Source organism: Phyllopteryx taeniolatus, chromosome 7 (genome assembly GCF_024500385.1).
Source record: "Phyllopteryx taeniolatus isolate TA_2022b chromosome 7, UOR_Ptae_1.2, whole genome shotgun sequence".
Lineage (NCBI taxonomy): Eukaryota > Metazoa > Chordata > Actinopteri > Syngnathiformes > Syngnathidae > Phyllopteryx > Phyllopteryx taeniolatus.
In genome coordinates, this window is record NC_084508.1 from 5,816,512 (window position 1) to 5,836,025 (window position 19,514).

At 40.1% G+C, this 19,514-nt stretch overlaps 1 protein-coding gene across 7 annotated transcripts in view; it reads left to right on the forward strand.

Annotated features, from left to right (window-relative positions):
• The first annotated feature begins 457 nt into the window (after positions 1-457).
• tp63 (tumor protein p63) overlaps positions 458-19,514 on the forward strand; it is a 47,196-nt gene continuing 28,139 nt past the window's right edge. For 2 of the 7 annotated variants that reach the window (XM_061780158.1, XM_061780159.1), the window contains exons 1-3: positions 540-607; positions 5,080-5,196; positions 6,511-6,622. In XM_061780158.1, coding sequence (XP_061636142.1) covers positions 555-607; positions 5,080-5,196; positions 6,511-6,622 — 282 coding nt within the window. In that variant the 5' untranslated portion in view covers positions 540-554. Of the gene's footprint in view, positions 608-5,079; positions 5,197-6,510; positions 6,623-13,929; positions 14,166-19,514 lie in introns of those variants that run through there. The other 5 variants (XM_061780160.1, XM_061780161.1, XM_061780164.1 and 2 more) reach the window with 4 other exon arrangements.

Consider the following 19,514-nt stretch of genomic DNA (forward strand, 5'->3'; position numbering starts at 1 on the left):
TTTCCAGTAGTGTGCGGCATATCGCTGCCTCTCACAGGTCAGTCTGGGTACTGCGTTGGATTAGGTTTGATCACCACGCGCTTAAAATACAATGAGAACAAACGACAATCACGACCATTTTTATTGTGTCATATTTAAATAAACATTATACGCTTAAGGCAGACAAACAACAACGACAAACAGGCACTGACAGGGGTATCGTGTGTGTGTGTGTGTGTGTGTGTGTGTGTGTGTGTTAGGGCAACAGGGTCAACTTGGCATGACACGTATATCCTAGCAACTGTGTGTTTTGCGAGTAATATGCGGCACACACCAGCGTAGCCACCGATTGGTCGTGGTGCCCAATCAAGCCCCTCCCTCTTATGAGGCCAAAATGCCTAAATTCAAAACACATCTCACAACACTTGCCACTCTGCACTGTACCCTCAGGCACTTTAATGCTGATGATTTCTATTTATAGTGATATTTTTCTTGAAGCAGTTCTCGCACTTTGGTTGGTCTTGATGCGGTGCTAGTAGAACCTTTTAGTACCTTTGTCCATCTGGCATGACAGCATGAATTCGCCCTACGCGGCTGTGCAGTACTACCCCGATTTTCCCTTTCACCGGTAAGTAAGGCGTGCGAGTGATGCTAACACGGCTAACGTAGCGCAGACTAATTGACCGAGGTTTTTCAATGTTGAAGACATTGAAGGTAGTCGGGAATCCCCCTCCGAAAGCCACCCGGCAACAGTTGCGTCCGCCTGCTCCCTCAGCTGCCGCCGCGTTCGGGATGTATTTTTAAGCGTGCAGCGCGACGGCCGGACAAGCGGAAACGCACGTGTTAGGTGCCATCAAGCGGCTGTCGTGGCCACGCGGACCGATTTTGAACGTTACTGAATGGGACCTGTTCAAATTGGAGTTCAAATGAAACAAAAGTTGTACAATAGGCAAATAATATAAAAATCACGCTTTTAGAGGGTTTGTGTATGTCAGTGTTGCCATACTGATGACTTTTTTGGGTTGTTTTTTTTGCCAGTGTTTCAGCAGGAGCTGGTTAGCGTTAGCTGTTAAATTTGTAGCCCAGATTGTTTGTATGTCAGCGTTTAAATTAAATTTGAAAAAAATGAAAGCACACATTTTTTGAAAAAGTTGTTTCAAAAATTATTTTGATGCCTTTAGATGGACCATGCGAAGCACTTTTTTTTTGTTTTCTTTTGTTTTTTAAACCAGTGTTTTAGCCAGATGTAAAATTGTAACACAAATTCAACATATAATGAAAACACAACTAAAAAAAAAAATAAAAAAATGTGATGCTTATAGAGGGTTTGTATGTCAGTGTTGCCATGCGGACGACTTATTGCTAGTATCTCGCACAAGGTTAAATGTTACCTGTTTAAATTATATAAAAAATTGAAGCACACATTTCCCAAAAATTGTTTCGAAAAAAATTACAGTTTTGATGCTTTTAGAGGGTTTGTAAGTGTAGGCGGATGACATTGCCATGCGGAGCACGTTTTTGCCAGTGTCTTAGGACGGTGTCAAATTTTAGCTGTTAAATTGTAGCACGTAAACAACAAAGTTGCAAAAAAAAATAATAATAAAGAAAAAAAATAAATGTGACTCTTTTACTCTTTTGCCATGCATTATTATCTGTTAACATTGTAATTAAAAAAGAAGAAAATGAAAAATAAAAGCAATAAACCATTGAAGATGGATGTATGAATGTTCTGGTAGGCTGTTCTGTTTATCACTTGTTCTTACCTTCACTAGGAAGTTGTGTGTGCATTTGTCCATTTTTGAGAAAACTCCTGTTATGAGTACCATGTTTCACTATTACAGTATGAGGGGGGGAAAAAAGCGTTAGTAGTCAGAGAAAAAAAGAATTTAAAAAAGTCAAGACTTGAAGGAGGAAGAAGATCTTGCCCGTGCGTCTGCGCGGGATGAAGGTTTGAGCCAAACACGAGTTGTTAGTTGTTGGCCACATTAACTGCTCAATTTCCCAATAAAGAGGTTATTGTCTGTTTTGTCGTCCAAGCCGACGCTCCAGGATGTCTGAATTCGTTGACGGCTGACATGAAGCGTTTCGGCTGTTTGTCAGCTAACGTTAGAGCATAGACTTCCTAATTTTGGGGTAAAATATTTCCACACGCTTGAGGCGCTCCTAGTTTCGACGTCCGTGCTGTTAACGCCGAAACACGTGACTGGCAACGAATCAACTTCAAGCTATAATCGTCGTTGCGTAGTGGTAAAGCCGACAAGTCCGTCCAACCCCTAGTGCGTCATGTATGAAAGTGTCTTGTCGGTCATCCGAGTCTGTCTTCGCGTTGTCTTTTGCATTCCTAACCTGAAGAGAGGATTTGACTCTAGACTGTTTCACTTGTGCGGCAGGAGTCAGGGGATAAGTGCGGGAGAAACTTGCGGCTTTCTTTTGTTTGGCCGTCATGTTGTCCTTTTTGAGGGTGGCTTGGGGGGCCCTGACATCTTTGAACAAGTGATTAATAAGGACACTGGAGAAGCAGGGAGAACTCTGTTTGTTTTGATTGCATTTTCATCGCAGACAATGGGCCGGCCCTGTTTTTAGAGTTGACCTCTGAACCGGCCCCCCGTCTGGAGGTCTTTAAGTAGAGGCCGGACAGCCTTCGCCTCGGGCCGGCTGAGGAAACGGGACACCCGCACCCAGACGAACAAAAGACATCCGTCACTTGACTCCCTCTACCTGTTTCAAACACTTCAAAATAACGCTAATTCTCGTCATTAGGGGCAGACTTAGTTCCCGAAATTGGCTTTTGGATTTTTGCAAACTCAGCCCCCGTAACCATTTTTACTCGGCAACATGAAATTTGGTAGGCATGTCTATCACAAGTAAACCCACAAAAAAAAAGTCTCAAGATGTCATGCCCGAAAGGTTTCGGGAAGTCGGGCATTTGAGTTTGAAGGGGCCATTTTACGATCAATTTGTCCATGACTAGCCATAGAACTGGATACTCTAATATCTCAATTTTAATAATTCAGCCCCCGAGGCCAGTTTTACTTGGCAACAAGAAATTTGGTAGGCATATTTATCATGACTAGACGCACAAGAAAGTCTCAAGAAGCCATGTCCAAAAAGACACAGAGGGCTGTATTTTCTAGCCTTGCACGAAAATTAAGACGCACAAGTTTTTACGCTCAAGTGCAGGTGCGCAGTTTACAAAAAATAGAGTCCAGAAAAGTCTGCCCTGGTTCGATGGAGCCATTTAGTCCATTTGACCAGTTTAGGATCTATTGCCTTAAAAAAAAAAAAAAAAAAAACAGACCAAAGTTATTTTGCCCAGTTCCTACCATATTTCAAAGAATTAGAATTTGAATTATTATTTCGTGACTGTGAGTGGGCACTGCACGGCAACAAACTTTGATGACTCGCCATAAAACAGGAAGCTCTTATAACGACGCAATTTTGAAAATTCAGCCCCCTGAAGCCACTTTGACTTAACGTCAAATTTGGTAGGGATGTCCATCATGAGTAGACTCGGGGGGGAAATAAAGTCTCAAGAAGCCATGCCTAAAAAGACAGAGGAAGTCCGCCATGCTGGTTTGAAGCAGACGTTTTCTGGTTTTGGGTCATTTTTAGGGGTCCTTCCAAGACAGACTTGTAACCAACTGTACAGAATTTGTGCCATGTGTACTTAATAGTTCACGTATTAGTTAATCCTATTTTTAATTGGTCAACCCAAATCCAAAAGAGAGGCGCGGAGATTTTTCTAGATGTCCCTGGGGCAAATTGTATGCGATGGACTTTGACCTGGCAAAGGTCAGCAGGTTCAGCAGGACCCCCAGCCCCCCTATTCCCTCCCCCCTCTGACTCCACCTCACCGTCCTCCATCATTGCTACACTTTGTTTTGTTGCCCGAGTTTTTCTTCATAGAATCTTTTTGAAGGGTATTTTTGGGGCATTTCTAATTTGATTGGCACAGAAGTGCTTTTATTTCATTTATATTTCATTGTTATTTTTCTTTTATTCTGATAGTGTAGTGGTTCACTTGTCTCAGTTTCCACTCAGGGCTTTTTTGCTGGTAAATCAGCTCCACAGTAGTTTTTATTTATTTTTGTTTGAATTTAATCATATCTTTTTGTTTATTTTTATTTAACTCTATTCCCAAATGTATCATATATTAAATGTTGTGTATTTATTTTGTTGTTGTTTTTATTATTGTTGATTTGTTTTTAACTTTTATCTTTGTATTTATTTTTGTTTTCATTTCATTTATTTAGTTTTTCGCTTTTAAATCAATTTATTTCCTGTTTTTTATGACCAATGCAACGTACTAGTTTATGCTTTATTTATTTAAATTGTTTTAGTTTAGTTTTAATTGCATTTATTTTCAACTTTGTTGTATTTTTCCTTTGTGTTACATTCATTTCATTATTTTAAGTTATTGTGTCGCGGTATTTTATGATTCATTTTATTCATTTTTATGCATATTTTTATTCATATTATTTGATCAAAATGTATTTGCAATTGAATCTAATCTTTTATTCAGTATATTTTTTTATTTCAAAATATTTGATTAAGTATTTATTTTTTGGGTGTATTGGTCAAATCAAAATCCAAAAGACCCACTCAATTTCTTTATTTATTTTTTGATTAATTTTTTATTTTTTTAACTATGCACACGGCATATTACATTCCGTGTAATCTGCATGTGTTTGTTGACACCGTCAGGGGAATTCCAGCGGCCCTCGAAATAGTTTGCGCGCCGCGTTGCCCGTCCATCTGTACTCATAGCGCAAGTCACAGCGGCGGGGGGGTGTTGTGGCGGTGGTGCTATTTAGTGCTTGTCGGTGGCGGTGGGGGGAATTCCGCGTGTCTGGGGAGGGATGTGAGCGTGCGCCACTTGAGCGTCGACAATGGCGGCGTGAGCTGTGAAGCAGGTGTCACCTTTCAGCCCGCAATCCCCTTTATGTGCACGGCAAATTTTCACAATGGCCGAGCGGCTGGCTGGGTGGCATCCTGGAAGTGTCCTGACGCGGCGGCGGCTTATTCCCCTTTTATTTTGAAATCCGACGCGTCTGACTGCAGGTGATTTTTGCTTGATGGTGCCTTCTGGTGTTCCCGCAGACTCAGGGAGCGGAGGGACGGCCCCTTCCTCGCCGCCTCGTCCCACGGTCCGGCAGCGCCCACCGCCGAGATCTTCAGCCAGGACGTCTTCAACCAGCTCTTTGACATGCTGGACCAGTGAGTGCAACCAACGTCCACTTCTGTCATTACGCCGATATTACGGCCTAAATCCAAATTCCATGCAGTGGACCCTCCAAACACATACCTCGCATATTCGCGGTTCACTATTCACAAATTCACTCATTTCTGTTGTTTGTGCTCTTTCTCAAATGCCACAAGATGGCCCCAAAGCCCGGTCTAAACCGGAAAGTAGTTCACTAATTGGTGTCAAGGAAGTGTGTTGAAGTCATACATCTCGACTGAGAGACAAGCTTTGTATGTCAAGCAGGAACCAAAATTAGCCTGGGTTGTTAGTGGAAATTACTGAGAGTCTTTACTACATACTGTATGCATGTACACACTATATATATATATATATATATATATATTTTTTTTTTTTTATCAAATCATCTGTCAAATTTATTTTGAAGGGCAGTGTTGTAAGAGGAGTTTGAAATAATGTTTACATGTTTTGGGATCATACTTTGTGGTATATTTACGGTTTTAATTATTAATATCGTCGATTATCAATATTTTAAGTGTGGCATTTGCTTTAGCAAAAGCTGGGGATTACTGCAGCAGCTACTTTTATTTTAACTTTTTTACTGCTACTTTTTTACTTGAATTACTAGTGCAGCCAGGACGCAAACTATTTTAATCTAACTTTCCCAAGTTTAATTATTTCAAACATGATATTTTAATCTAAATTTTATACATGAAGAGTATTATTAGAGTAGAAGAGTATTCTTTGATTTATTTGGTTTTTCACATTTTATTTTATTCTTTATTCAGCTTATTTATGTATTATTTCATTATTACTTTTACTTTATTTTTAAGTAATGTTTTACTTTTCTCTCCCTAGTTTTTATTTTATTTCTCTTTGATTTCATTCTTTTTTTTATTATCATTTATTTTATATGTAATTTTCTTTTATGAAGTTTGTTATTCATTTTATTTCAGTTCAGTGATTTATTTTAAATTTTTTTTAAATTGTATTTGTTGGTGGGACTAGTCAGTCAAAATTCAAAAGCAGGGGCGTAGCTATACGGTGCCCTCCTAACCCCCTTTGAAGAAAAATGTTGGCCACCCCACGGAATAATTTCTGGCTGCGCCCCTGTTCAACAGAAACATGAAAAAGCAGCCAGCACACAAACACTTGTACGACTATTTAAACTTTTACATCTGTAAACCTGGACCTATTTACAAATAAATGTAGCAATTAAGTGATCGGTTGATCCCGCGTCGTACCGAAAGCTGGTACCCTTTGTCATCTCATTGTCTTCTTCTTCTTCTTCCTCCTCCTCCTCCTCTTCTTCTTCTTTTGTACGTCAGCTCGTCCATACATTCAGTGTTCGGCGAGGGTCCCCCTCACGTCTCGGCGGGGAACACGATCCAGATCAGCATGGACTGCATCACCATGCGCGAGCCCGACGACACGCTAGCTGTGAGTAATATCGCTTTGTTCTCACGGATTGAAAAACATTCGAATAACTACATAATGAGTTTGTGTTTGATGACCTTGCATAAACAAAAACCAAAAAAAATGCATTATTTCCGAAAGGATTAGCATTTGGCTTTCTGAATGAGTCGGAATCGAGCTAGCGTCACCCGTTTGTTGGGGGTTTTAAATGGCTTTTTGTTTCAGGCAATTGCTGTTTTTTTGGGGGGGTGAAAGGGGCTACAACAACTTTGTCGGAATGTGGAAGTATCACATAAACGTTTGAGGACACTGGTGTTTTCCCCGGTCAGCGACTATATAAAACTTTGCTATTTCCGATGACAAGTTTCGAGTTTGGTGGCCGTGGGCTGCAGGTGACTTTCGCTTTAAGCGGACGGGACTTCCGGTTTGCGGTCGTCAAGTCGTCCGACATTCTCCTCGCGACGATGGAATTTCCCCGGGACGGACTTTGATGCAGAGCAGCTTCACGAGTGGCGTTATCAACAGATGTTGTCTGGTAGGGCTCGCTGATATGATCTCAAGGTGCCCTTTGACCCCTGCCGACTCCCTGAGGGTGGTAGCGGTGGTGCTAGGGTCGGGGGCATCCTTTATGTTGCTGACGATGTGCTTTGAAAAGTTTCCTTTCCCTTTTCAACAAACAACAGTCGAGATGCTTTTAGCTCGCGATGGCACACGGCGAGTCATCGGACTTCACCGCCATGCTCCGCCCACATAGTGCGAGAAAAACACGCGTGTTTCACAATTAAGCGTCAACAACTAGTTCCAATTTGGTCGCAATAAGTTGGTAGTCTTTTGAAGGACCCCTTTTTGAAGTTTTTTGAAGTTTTTGTTTGTTTTTTTTGTTTTTTTTCATGACACTCAGGAAATACAAAAATGCAACCCGCATTTTGGGAAGCCTGCAGGCTGGGAAACGTCGCAAATATAAATTTGGTTTGCGGAGCTGAGTGATGTTGCTTCCCTCAAGGAGGGGTTGTGCTCTCCTGATGATTGATGGCCCTGACCTGACACCCCCGCCCCAATTCACTCACTCCGCCTTCCACCACCACCGCCACCACTTCCAAACTATATTATGTATTATTGGTTGCTCTCATTTGAAAGTAATAAGCTGAATTGAAATGCCTTACTCGACTTCTGCATTACCTTTGACTCGCTTTCATCCTAAATTAAAAAAAAGACTACTAGAGTATGATATTTAAAAAAAATTGTTGTTTAACAAGAGAAATAGCACTCTAATACTGAATGTTATATAAGCATCAAGTAATGACATTATTAAGTAGGTAAGTAAAGAATTAAGCTATGGTTTTTTTTTTGCTTCAATTCAATGGACATTGTGCTGATCCGTCTGTGTGTGCATCTTGGCCACCTGGGGGCAGTAAAGTACCGACATATATACATGATAGATATACATGAAGCTGGTCAAACCTCTTCAGTAATATTAGTTCTTCGCAGATGATAAAGAATTTGTGCTTGTGAGAATTGTTAGATTATCTGTCTACATGCAGTGTGTTGCTTAATGGCAATTTGTATTGTTTGTTAGCATTCAGCTAAACTGACTTTAGGCTATGTGGTTGTTTAAAATATTTGTTTCGTTTAGTTTGACATTAAAATTCAGCTGGCAGTGACATTAAGCAGCTTGAAGCCTCCTTTTGGAAGAATATTTCAATATCTGCCAAACTTTGCTGCTTGTTGTGTGGTGAGTTTAAGCGGAGTTCGCTGGCACCGTTCGGCGCTCATCTCCCAATTTTTTGCTCGCAGGTCAAAGCAAAAAAAAAAAAGGGGCCGAACGACAGGTCGAGTCACTCGTATCTCAAGGCGCCACTGTCCAAATAATCCATAAAGTCCAAAAATGAAATGGTGAAAAGTAATGGTGGTGATGATGGTGCGCCCCTGAACCCCCCCCCCCCGCCACCACCACCGACTTTCCCGCCTCCTTGAGGTGTGCCTCCGTCGAGTCATTAAATGTCAGCTCAGTGTTTAGTGCCCCGGAGGAGCTTATTTGTATGGTGTTTAATCTGAAATTCCTCTTCCCCCCCCCCTCACTTGTACCTGCAGGGCGACAATTTAACACAAGCGCTCCCGTCTCTCATCGATCAGTGTGGGTGTCTCCCCAGCACCCCCTCTCACCTTCCACCCGCGTAAGACTGTCGTGGTTGCGTGCTGGTGGAAGGTAGGGGGATGCAAACAGAGGGTAGAATAACACCCAGGAATGTAGTGGTCGGAGAAACGTTATATCCTGCCTCTCAAACAGCTGATTTTACACACTGATAACGCAGGGATCAGCTGCGTGTTGAGTCAGTGGGCTATCGGGGTGAAAAGTGGGCGCGGGTGTTGGGTGGCGACGGCGCGGAGTGGTTCCGTCGACAGTCGGGGGCAGGGGGATCCCGTAACGTGTTTGTGTTGGCCCCTCCTGTCTGCTCCACAAGTCCTCGACGGTAAAAGTCGGTCCATAGTTTGCCTTTGGTTCCCTTGCAAAGCGAAGGGCCAAAACAGCAGCACGAGTGGCCGCAAGTTCCACATTTTGCCTCTTATAATGAATACTAACTTTTCTCTCGCTAGGTATTCACGATAAACGCAACCTTGCACAATAGCAAAATAAATAAATCAATAAAATAAAAATGGAACGACTACCAAAGAATCCAGAGTGCCTCGGGAGGTGCTGCTGTTTTGCTTAGCAACTGGGTTCAACAAATGGTTTCAGCATGTTTGTGTGTTAACGATAGCATCGATGAACTGAGAACAGTTAACATTCTTTCTGCAAGTAGGATGTCTTGAGAGCAGGTGTGTGCGTGCGTGCAAGTGTGTGTGTGTGTGTGTGTGTGAGACACCTGATACTAAACTAATCTGGATGACTTAAGCGACAGGTCACTTTAAGGAGGTTTAAAAAAAATCAATAATAAAGCCTCTTTTCGGTCTCATCCTTGTGTTTGGCGTTCACCCGCCAGCCGGTTCGTCTTCGCCTTTGAGCCACAGTCGCTTTTTTTATAATATGTACTGTATATCGTTATATATTTAAACCGAGCTAACGTACATCCAATCACTGTCCGATGAAAAGCGAGAAAGTAAGTTGTAGATTTTAACACATTTAAAAAAAAATAATTCAAAAAAGGAAATAAAAAATCTTTGGAGATGCCGGGATTTCATTGGACAGCAATGATGCTGCATTCGAGACCGCCAGAAAGTAGGATATATCCAATCTGAAACTTCCGTATGTGTTACCATTGAAAATTCGTATGGCTAACTTAAAAAAATATGTACAATGTTAGTATTACAGTAAGTTAATAGGATTTTAACATTTATATAGAAATATATACAATTATCCTTGGGCAATACTGATAATAAATTGAATAAATACACATTTTAGAATATGCCATTATCCTTGGCTCTCTTAAAAAGTATTTTAAGTATATTATAATATTGATATTATGATTATGATGATGATTATTCTTATTAAAGCATTTTGTCCTTATTAATATGATGAATACATACAAATGTAAAAAAAAAAAAACATACATTACATTAAATTACATAAATATTACACTAAATGAAATAGATACAAATAATAATAAATACATTTTATAAAACAAAAAATATCGTTGGTCTCTTGTAAGGTGCAATATTCCTAGAATAAAAGCAAAAATATATATATTTTTCATTAATATAAGAACATGATCAAGAAATATCTTTGGGTCCTTTGAAATTTGCAATAATGAAATCAATTAAACACATAGCAAAATAGTGCAAGTAATATAACTGACATTTTAAAAATGTAAATAAAAAGTAAATATCCTTGGTCCCTGGAATGGTATGAGAGTAATAAATGGAATAAAAATATACAAATGTTCTTGGTTATTCATATAAGTTAAATAAACACACACGCAGACAAGCATACACGTATATGTGTGTATGCAGTGGGTACGGAAAGTTCTTAGACCCCCTTAAATTTGTCACTCTTTGTGATATTGCAGCCATTTGTTCCAATCATTTAAGTTCATTTTCCTCCTCATTAATGTACACACAGCACCCCATATTGACAGAAAAGAAAAACATAATTGTTGACATTTTTGCTGATTTATTCAAAAAGAAAAACTGAAAAATTCAGACCCTTTGCTGTGACACTCACATATTTAACTCGGGCGCTGTCCATTTCTTCTGCTCATCCTTGAGATGGTTCTCCGTCTTCATTGGAGTCCAGCTGTTTTTGATGATACTGATTGGACTTGATGAGGAAAGCCACACCCCCGTCTATATAAGACCTTACAGCTCACAGTGCATGTCAGAGCAAATGAGAATCATGATGTCAAAGGAACTGCCTGAAGAGCTCAGAGACAGAACTGTGGCAAGGCGCAGATCTGGCCAAGGTTACAAAAACAATTCTGCTGCACTTAAGGTTCCTAAGGGCACAGTGGCCTCCATAATCCTGAAATGGTGAACGGGCTCATTGGGAACAGGTGGGTGCCGCGATTGCTTCCCTGAATTGCTCAGTCATTCACAAGCAAAGATGGGGCGAGGTTCGCCTCTTTGTGAACAAGTGCGTGAGAAAACAGTTTGAGGAAAATGTTCCTCAACGTACAATTGCAAGGAATTGAGGGATTTCAACGTTCTCAGTCTAAGTTAATGATTATTTGCTCAAAACAATAAAGTTTATCAGTTTGAACATTAAATATCTTGTCTTTGTAGTGTATTCAATTAAATATAGGTTGAGCATGATTTGCAAATCATTGTATTCTGTTTTTATTTACGTTTAACACAACGTCCCAACTTCATTGGAATTGGGGTTGTATATATATATATATATATATAAATTGTGTGGGTGATTACATACTAAATAAAATAAGGAAACAAATATATAAATATCCCCAGGTCCCTTGAAAAATGTATTAATATGAAAAAATAGGATACATCAAATTTTAACGTAGCAGTGGGATGTTCTACGTAACTTCGTTTGGGGAGGCGTGCCCTGTTGCCCTTTGATCAGAATGAATTAAAAAGTGTCTGGAAGGACTTGAGCCGTGAGCCCTTGCAGTCAGTCAGCGTCTCCAATCGGCAGCCACACCACACCCTATGTTACGCGGCCTGAGGTGGGGTGCCCGCTGGGGCGGGGGTCAGCGGATCAACACTTTAAAGTGTCTTGCGGCCTCGTGAGGGGGATCATTAGCCCGCCTAAACAAACTTCTAATTATGTTAGAACAACACTCGGCGGCATGTGCACAGCGGCCCCAAGCCTCAAACTTAGTTCGGATGAAGCATTTGAACATTACAATAATGTAAGTGGAAAACAATGTTGCTAAATAAGTTTTTTTTTTTTTTTTTTTTTTTTTTTTGCTTTTTTAAAAAAATCAGTTCATCGAGATACAAATAAGTAACGGTATGAAAATAACAATAAAACAAATACTCAAATTTAGACGTAAAATAAGTACATTTTAAAAGAATACCACAAAATATCGTATCATAATTGAATCCATCACAAACGGAGTGAATTGTATCTCAATTGAAATGAATTGTATTGTGACTGGAATGAATAGGCTTGTAATTGAATTGCATCGTATCGTAATAAAAGTGAATCGTATCAAATCATAATTGGAGTGAATCCTTTTGAAGTTAGAATAAATCAATTAAAATTGCCTTTGGACTGAATCATATTATAATTGGATTGAATTGTATCATAACTGGAGTGAATTTTATCGTAATTGGAGTGAATCATATTGCATCGTAACTGGTGTGAATTGTATCGTATCAGAATTGTAGTGAATCGTATTTGGAGTCAATCCTAATGGAAATCATTGATTCATTTTGTAATATAGGTGACTCGTATCATATTTGGATTGAATCCCATCATAATTGGAGTGAATTTTTTCCCAATTTGATTGAATCGTATCAGAACTGGAGAAAGTTATATCGTAATTAGCGTGAATTGCATCATAAAGTGACTCGTTTTGCAAGTGGAGTGAATCATATAAACTGATAGTATCACATTGTATGATGATCATATCTTTAATTGGAATAATGTTGCTTGGGGGGGGGGGGTCATTGGTATGCTAACAAAGCTGGCGGCTGCAGTTCTGACCCTGTCTCAAGACCCTCAATTGCCCTTAACGGACTTTCTTTTTCGATTGATCGGGACTCGTTTGGTTTTTTTGGGATTCCGTTTCAAGAACATTTTCCTTAAATGTTATCAGTTTGTTTTATTGGTTTATCATTTTGTTAACATTTTTAGAGTACATTATCTAAAAAGGCCCTTGAAATGTTATCAGTTTGTTTTGATCGCATTTCATTTTGTTAGCATTTTTAGAAGAATAAAATCTGCTCAAACGTTAGTGGATTGTTTTAGTCACGTATCACTTTCAGAAGAAGTCAGATAAAAAAAGCTGCTCAAACGTTAGCGTCATCTTGTTCTATTGGTTAGTTGTTGCATGTCCTCACCAGGTGTGCCCCCCCCCATCCGCAAATAAGAACACGATTTCCAATAGAAAGGCTGCTTTAACATTAGCAGTCTGTTTTACCAGTGTATCATTTTGTTAGCGTTCTGCTGCCTAAGCAAATTCAAGTACAGCGGTACCTTGACTTACAAGTTAAATTTGTTCCATGACCAAGTTTGGAACTCAGTTTACTCCTATCCAATCAAATGCCATTCATCGTCAATCAAGTGTTTTATAAAGTGGAATTACTGTAGCGCTGTCGTATTCGTGAGTTGGCTGGTTGCCTTTAAGGGGCGTGGTTTAGTCGGTGACATCAGGAGATGGAGTCGTGTCGGCCGGTTAGTATTCATGGACTTGAGTTTTGGTTTACTGTAGCTCCTTGAGAGTGTATTCATTTTGCATGTGTCTGTTTGACTGTATGTCCCGTTCCGTAAGTGGCCCAAAGTGTATCGGCGACTGTGGCTCTCCTTTCCCACATGCGAGGGCATTACACTACCTTAATTGCTCCATTCTTTTTTTTTTTTTTTTTTTTTTTTTTTTTTTTTTTTTTCCGTTCTAGTCGAGCAGCGGCGTAGCTGAAAGCTCGCTCGTAAATTGGGGCGCTCGTAAGTCAAGGTACCAGTACCTGTAAAATCTGAGGTGAGATGTTAAAATTCCCGGTTTTCTGTCACTCCCATTGGGACAAAAGCACTTGAGGAGATCCTGAAGAAGCCGCTGCCTCTTCTTCCTGGGGTGGGCGTGGACTCAGGTAGCTCACAGGTAGACCTTACACCCCTCCCTCCTTGGATCCCGCCCCCCCCCACCCCCCAACCTTCACCCCCCCCACCACCACCACCACCACCTTCAAGGTATATAAGAGCCCTCCCATGGATTCCGTAGGAGCTTCTTCTGCTTTGCCGCCTTCTTCTCGCCCGTCAACGTGGCTAACTAAGCATCCCGTCTACCCCCCCAATCACCACCACCACCAATTCCGCGTCATTTGCGCCCCGCGTCGAGTAGAGATTTTTCAGGGGGGAATCCTGGAGCCGGTGGAGCAAACAGCAGCCGCCCTGCTCAATCTCAGCGCCAACATGTTGTACCTGGAGACGGGCACTAGTACGCCCTACAGCGAGGTAAGCTTTCATTTTAAGGGGCCTCATATTGGCGGGATCCCTCCAAAAATGGTCCAAATTTTGGATGGATTGGGATTTAAATTGATTGAAGTGATTTATTAAATTGTTTTTTGTCGTTGAATTTGGTGGATGAAATTGTAAACGAATCGGAATGTTAGCATCTGTGGAATGTAAACACCTGGATGTGCGGGTAAACTGCCGCGCGTTTAAATTTTAAGCATCAAAAGTCGGTTTTGGTACTTCTGGAGGAGGAATATTTTTTGAGATATTTTGGGGAAAATCTTGTGACAACTGTTGATCATGCATGATGCTTTTTGTTTTTGGTACTTCTGGATGAACAATATTTTAGAGAAAAAAAGTTCAGGAAAAATCTCAAGGCGATTGTTGATCCTTTACGACGTTTTTCAAACTTTTCAAAAGGAACAAAAACACACTTTTTTCATTCATTGCATTTTCTGTTATTCTACACTTGGATAATAATGTCTTAACCTTCCATTAATTTCTTTGTCATCATAAAGATTTTTAATTTTTTTTGCATCTGTCAGACTCAACTCTGCAGCTTTTGTACGGAAGCTGGACTCTTGTGTCATGTCAAAGCCATTTTGATTTCTTTGGGCGCCATGAACTACTTTTTACAACAACAAAAAATCTGGAACAATTTATAGAAAATCAATTGAAGGTCATTGCTAGAATGTCAAAGTTCACCTTAATAGCTTCTGTCGGACTCTATGTGGCTGCCGTTTGTTTGTTTAACTTCTTTTTTCACTTCTGTGTTTTTTATGACAATTTTTTTTTTTATTTTGAAAATCCCTTTAAAGGTCATTACTAGGATGTTTATTTTTACATTAGCAGCTTCTGTTGGAGTCAAAGCAGCTGCAGCCTAAGATGAGATATGTAATTTCTACATCATTTTCTTTTCTTTGGGCAACGTGAACCACACCTAGAAAAAACACAACTTTGTTTTTTTTCCCGATAAGTTTACCATTCGAGGAATTTTGGGGGGAGGGGTAAATCTGTTAAAAACATTTTTTTAAAAAAGTATAAATAGTTATTGCTAAGATGTTTATTTTATTTTTGCTAAAACTGGATTCGTATATGTCATTTTGATTTCTTTGGGCAACATGAACCACTCTTTGGAAAAACATAACTTTGGGGGTTAATTTCCAACAAATTTGCCATCCGAGGATCTTAAAAACTGCAGAAAAGTACTTTAAATTGATTGCTGTTATGTTTATCTTTTTTACATTAGTAGCTTAGCTACTAAACTTAGCTTAGCTTGTGACTGTTGTATGTAAAATGGAATTGAATGCAATTTGTGTTATTTTGATTTATTCGGGGAAACATTTAGGACATCTTGAAAAACAAATACAAAAGCACAACTTTTTTCTGACATTGAATGTTTCTTTTGACGTTAGTAGCTTCTGTCTGACTCTGCGACTGTATCATCTCAAAATAATCTGGAATCAAAAGTCATTTGTGGCATTTTGATTTCTTTGAGCAACATGAACCACACGTTGATAAACAAACAAAAGAACACAACTTTAGTTTTTTTCCCCCGGCATGATTGATGTTTATTTCCACATACGTAGCTTCTGTTGGACTCGCAATCTGTGATTGTGTTTGTCATCTGCATTTGTATGTAATTTGATTTCCTTTGGTTTTTTTGAAATGTGTGTGTGAACCTCAGCTTGAAAAACACAGACTGTGTCAACATCTAATTGAGGGTTTTTTTGATGTTCTTCGATGTTTTCCGGCGCTTCCCTCCGCGAAAGATTGTAATTTACTTGGCGAGCTCAGGTGAAGCACACCTGGTTGCGCAGTTTTGGTGGTACAAAAGTGAAACTGTGCCAGAGTTGCCGACTGTGGAAAAGCAATCAGTGTTGGTTGGCGCTACAAGTAAAGCGCTGTGATTGATGTCAACACGAGCCGCTGTTGTGATTTTGACGGTCAGTTAGTTGAGTTGCTTTGAAAGCGTTTCCTCATCTGTTGGGTTTTTTTGTTGTTGTTTTTTTTAGCACAATGGTTTGTCCCGCATCAGCCGGTCCTTTGGTCCAATCGCGAGGCCCAGGTTGCAGGGGTTATGATGACAACAACGTCAAGTGGCATTCTATTGCACTTTTCCTGGAGTCGGAAGTGGGAAATGTCCAACTTGATAGTTTTCCGGAAGGTTATCAATGCAACCGGCCAATTGTGGATATTTATCAATTTGTTATAATTAAAATTGTTGCATTTGGTCATTTTAGAATATAATTCAATGTCTTTTTGACGTATTTATTGCATTGTTTTTTTTAATTTAAATTCAGTGTATTTATAACTCCCCAAAAATAATCCGAGCTGTGCGACAGGCTAAAGTTGAATATGTATTATATTAATTTAATGTAATGTGCTTTAATGGTATATTTTTAATGTATTTTAAAAATAATTTTATATTTTATTAGATTTAAAGCTTTTTTTCACTTAAAAAATAAAATAATTCATTCCGCCATTTGAGCAACGAGCCAGATTTTTTTTATCGAATTTATTTCTTTGAGATGTATTCTAATATGTATCTCACATTATGGTTTTATAATATATTATAAAAATATATTTTTTGAAATTTTATCAATAAAATTGAAATTATGGTTATTTAATGGACTTGTTTTTAATGCCCCAAATATGCATACAGGTAACTGAGCAACCAACAAACTTTGAATGTTTAAAGCTATTTTTTAAATCAAAATTGTTTTATCATCAAAATATAGATTTTAATAACGTTTATGTGTTACATATGTTTATATATTATTCTTTAATATTTGATGACTTATATCTAAATGAGATATATAATTCTGTGTAGTTTTTTTTATATGCATCCAGGCTAATTGTGGATATTTACAGATTTCATTTCCTTCTTCTTTAATTAATTTACTTCATATAAATACACATTTTAATAAACTCGTTAGCCTAATAGCATAGTTGCCTAAGTCATATTGGAATGTTTTCACAAAGCAAGAAAAAAGACAATTATTAGCAAGCACGTTAGTATTTTTTGTTGATTTGGCAACAGTGCATTAAAAATGACTTGCGCAATCATGCTATGCTCCATGTTTTTTGATATTGAGTTATAAATGTTTGGGTCACATTAGCAAGCAGTCTTTGGTCCTGTGGTCCTGTGGTCCTGTGGTGTGTGGCGGCCCTCTCAGATTGCAGGTAGCATTTAGCAGGTGTGTGGGGGTCACCGTCTTTCAACCTGTTGTTCAGCAAGGCGGGCGGGGTTGTGGTGGTGGCGGTGGTGGAGGGGTACGCTCTTTAAGTGGTGTCCGGCTCAATCCAACCGCAGAGCCGGCCGGGGGCGGCGGGGTGTGGGGGATCATATTGCAAAGCCCCCCCCCCCCCACGCATCCACACCCCTCATGAGCCCCTTTAGAAGCGGACAATGTGTCCGTCGGGGCCTGATAATTCCTTTAATGGTGTGTTGATGTTGATACAATCACCTGCTCCCAAAGGTGCGGATAGACCGCCACCTCTACCCGCACACAAAAACGCCACCCACTCCTACCACCTCCACCCAGACACACCTCCTTTAATGACGCACCCACCACCCGTAAGCCCTCCACCCACTGCGGTCACTTATGCTAACCCCTCCCTCGGGCCGAGTCTGCTCGGATTCCTCGAGTGTGGAAGTGCGTGAATGATGCCCGCCCAAAAGGGTTTAGAATTATGGATTATACATGCCACAAGATGGCGACATAGCACTTTTTTCCATTAGATAAAGCTATGGTCCTGATGAAATGAAACTCCGTCCCCTCAGTTCAACTTAGCTCCTTGGCACCAAGATGCCGCAAAATGGCATACAAGCAGTATTTGCACATTAGATGCTACAGTATTAGTATTTTTTTGTTACTACTCTGCGTAACAGTAAACAATTGCAAGTGCTGATGCTCCGAGTAATTGTTAACTGTTGGTAATTGTATGTTTGCGGCGCTAATTCACAGAACTGAAAACAATTGTATATTAGCGGTGCTGCGCTGAGTGAGTGTAAAGAATTGGATGTTTGTGGCAATGCTCTTCAGAATTGTGAACACGTTTGTCGCGATGCTCCGAGTTATTGTGTGCGATAATGTGCCAATGTAACTGTACACAATTGTATGTTTGTGGTGCTGCGAGTAACTAAGCAGTCTTGGTGAAGTCAGTTTGACAACTGCTGCTGCAGCTTGCTTGACTGCATTCTGTTTTCTCTATGCAATTCTTCCTCCCTGGTGGCCTCAAATGTTTCCAAAGGACTTTGAGTGGACTTGGCGACCTTTCAGGGAAGAATAAGACTAAATAAAAAAAAAAAAAAAAGCTGGTATGCGTGTTAAGGATGTTGATATATGTTCCCTGAAGTCCTCGGAATGCTCCGGAGGCGCTTATTAAATGGCCATTATGGTGGAATCACATCAAGGAGATTTCTTCATTGTTTTTTTTTTGGGGGGGTTAATCAAAGGCATTACCGTGACTTCCAGTCGATTAAACATCAAATCCTTGACGAGCCGGCATTTATTCCCGGGCGGCTGGAATTCTGACGCCTATTCTTCCCGGTGATATTCGATCATTATCGCCTGTCGCTTCCGCGTCATCGCAACGCCCCCCGCCACTATACAACCACCCCCGCTACCCGACGAGGCAGTGATGTCACTCATTCGGGGAATAAACGGAATTGTGTAAGAGTGAGTCCTGACTTTCATGTGTACATTATAAACAAGCAATTCTACACCTTTGGTCATAGTATCCAAAGTCGCCGCCATTTTGACTTTTTTCCTCAAGTTGGCATTTTCCCATCTTTTTCCGTGTCGCTGTTCCTACGGAAAAATGGATTGAGGAACTCAGGCAATGCAAGAACCCAACAGACCAAAAAGAGACCAGGTGAAGATGGGACGGTTAAAAATCAATCCATGAATGTATATTTTAAAATACAAATGAATAACAAACAAAACAAAAAAGATTAAAGCAATATGAACTGGAATGCGGCACGGTGAACGATCTGCCTCACAGTTCTGAGGACCGGGGTTCAAATCCCGGCCCCGCCTGTGTGGAGTTTGCATGTTCTCCCCGTGCCTGGGTGGGTTTTCTCCGGCCACTGGCTGGAACGTACGAGGTTAAAAGTTCAGTTCTAGCTTGGAGAAAGTCTATCCGTGCTTCAAAAGTAACCAGTAAAATCTTAAAATCATGCTGTGACGCTAAATTTGGTGTTGTCTGTTTGACTCAGTGACGAGCCTTTTTAACTGATACTGGAGAGGAGTGATTTGCAGTAATCTAACCTGGAGAAAATAAAGAGCATGGATCAATCTTTTACAGTCCGGTTTAGTAATTATTCATTCTATTTTGGCTCTC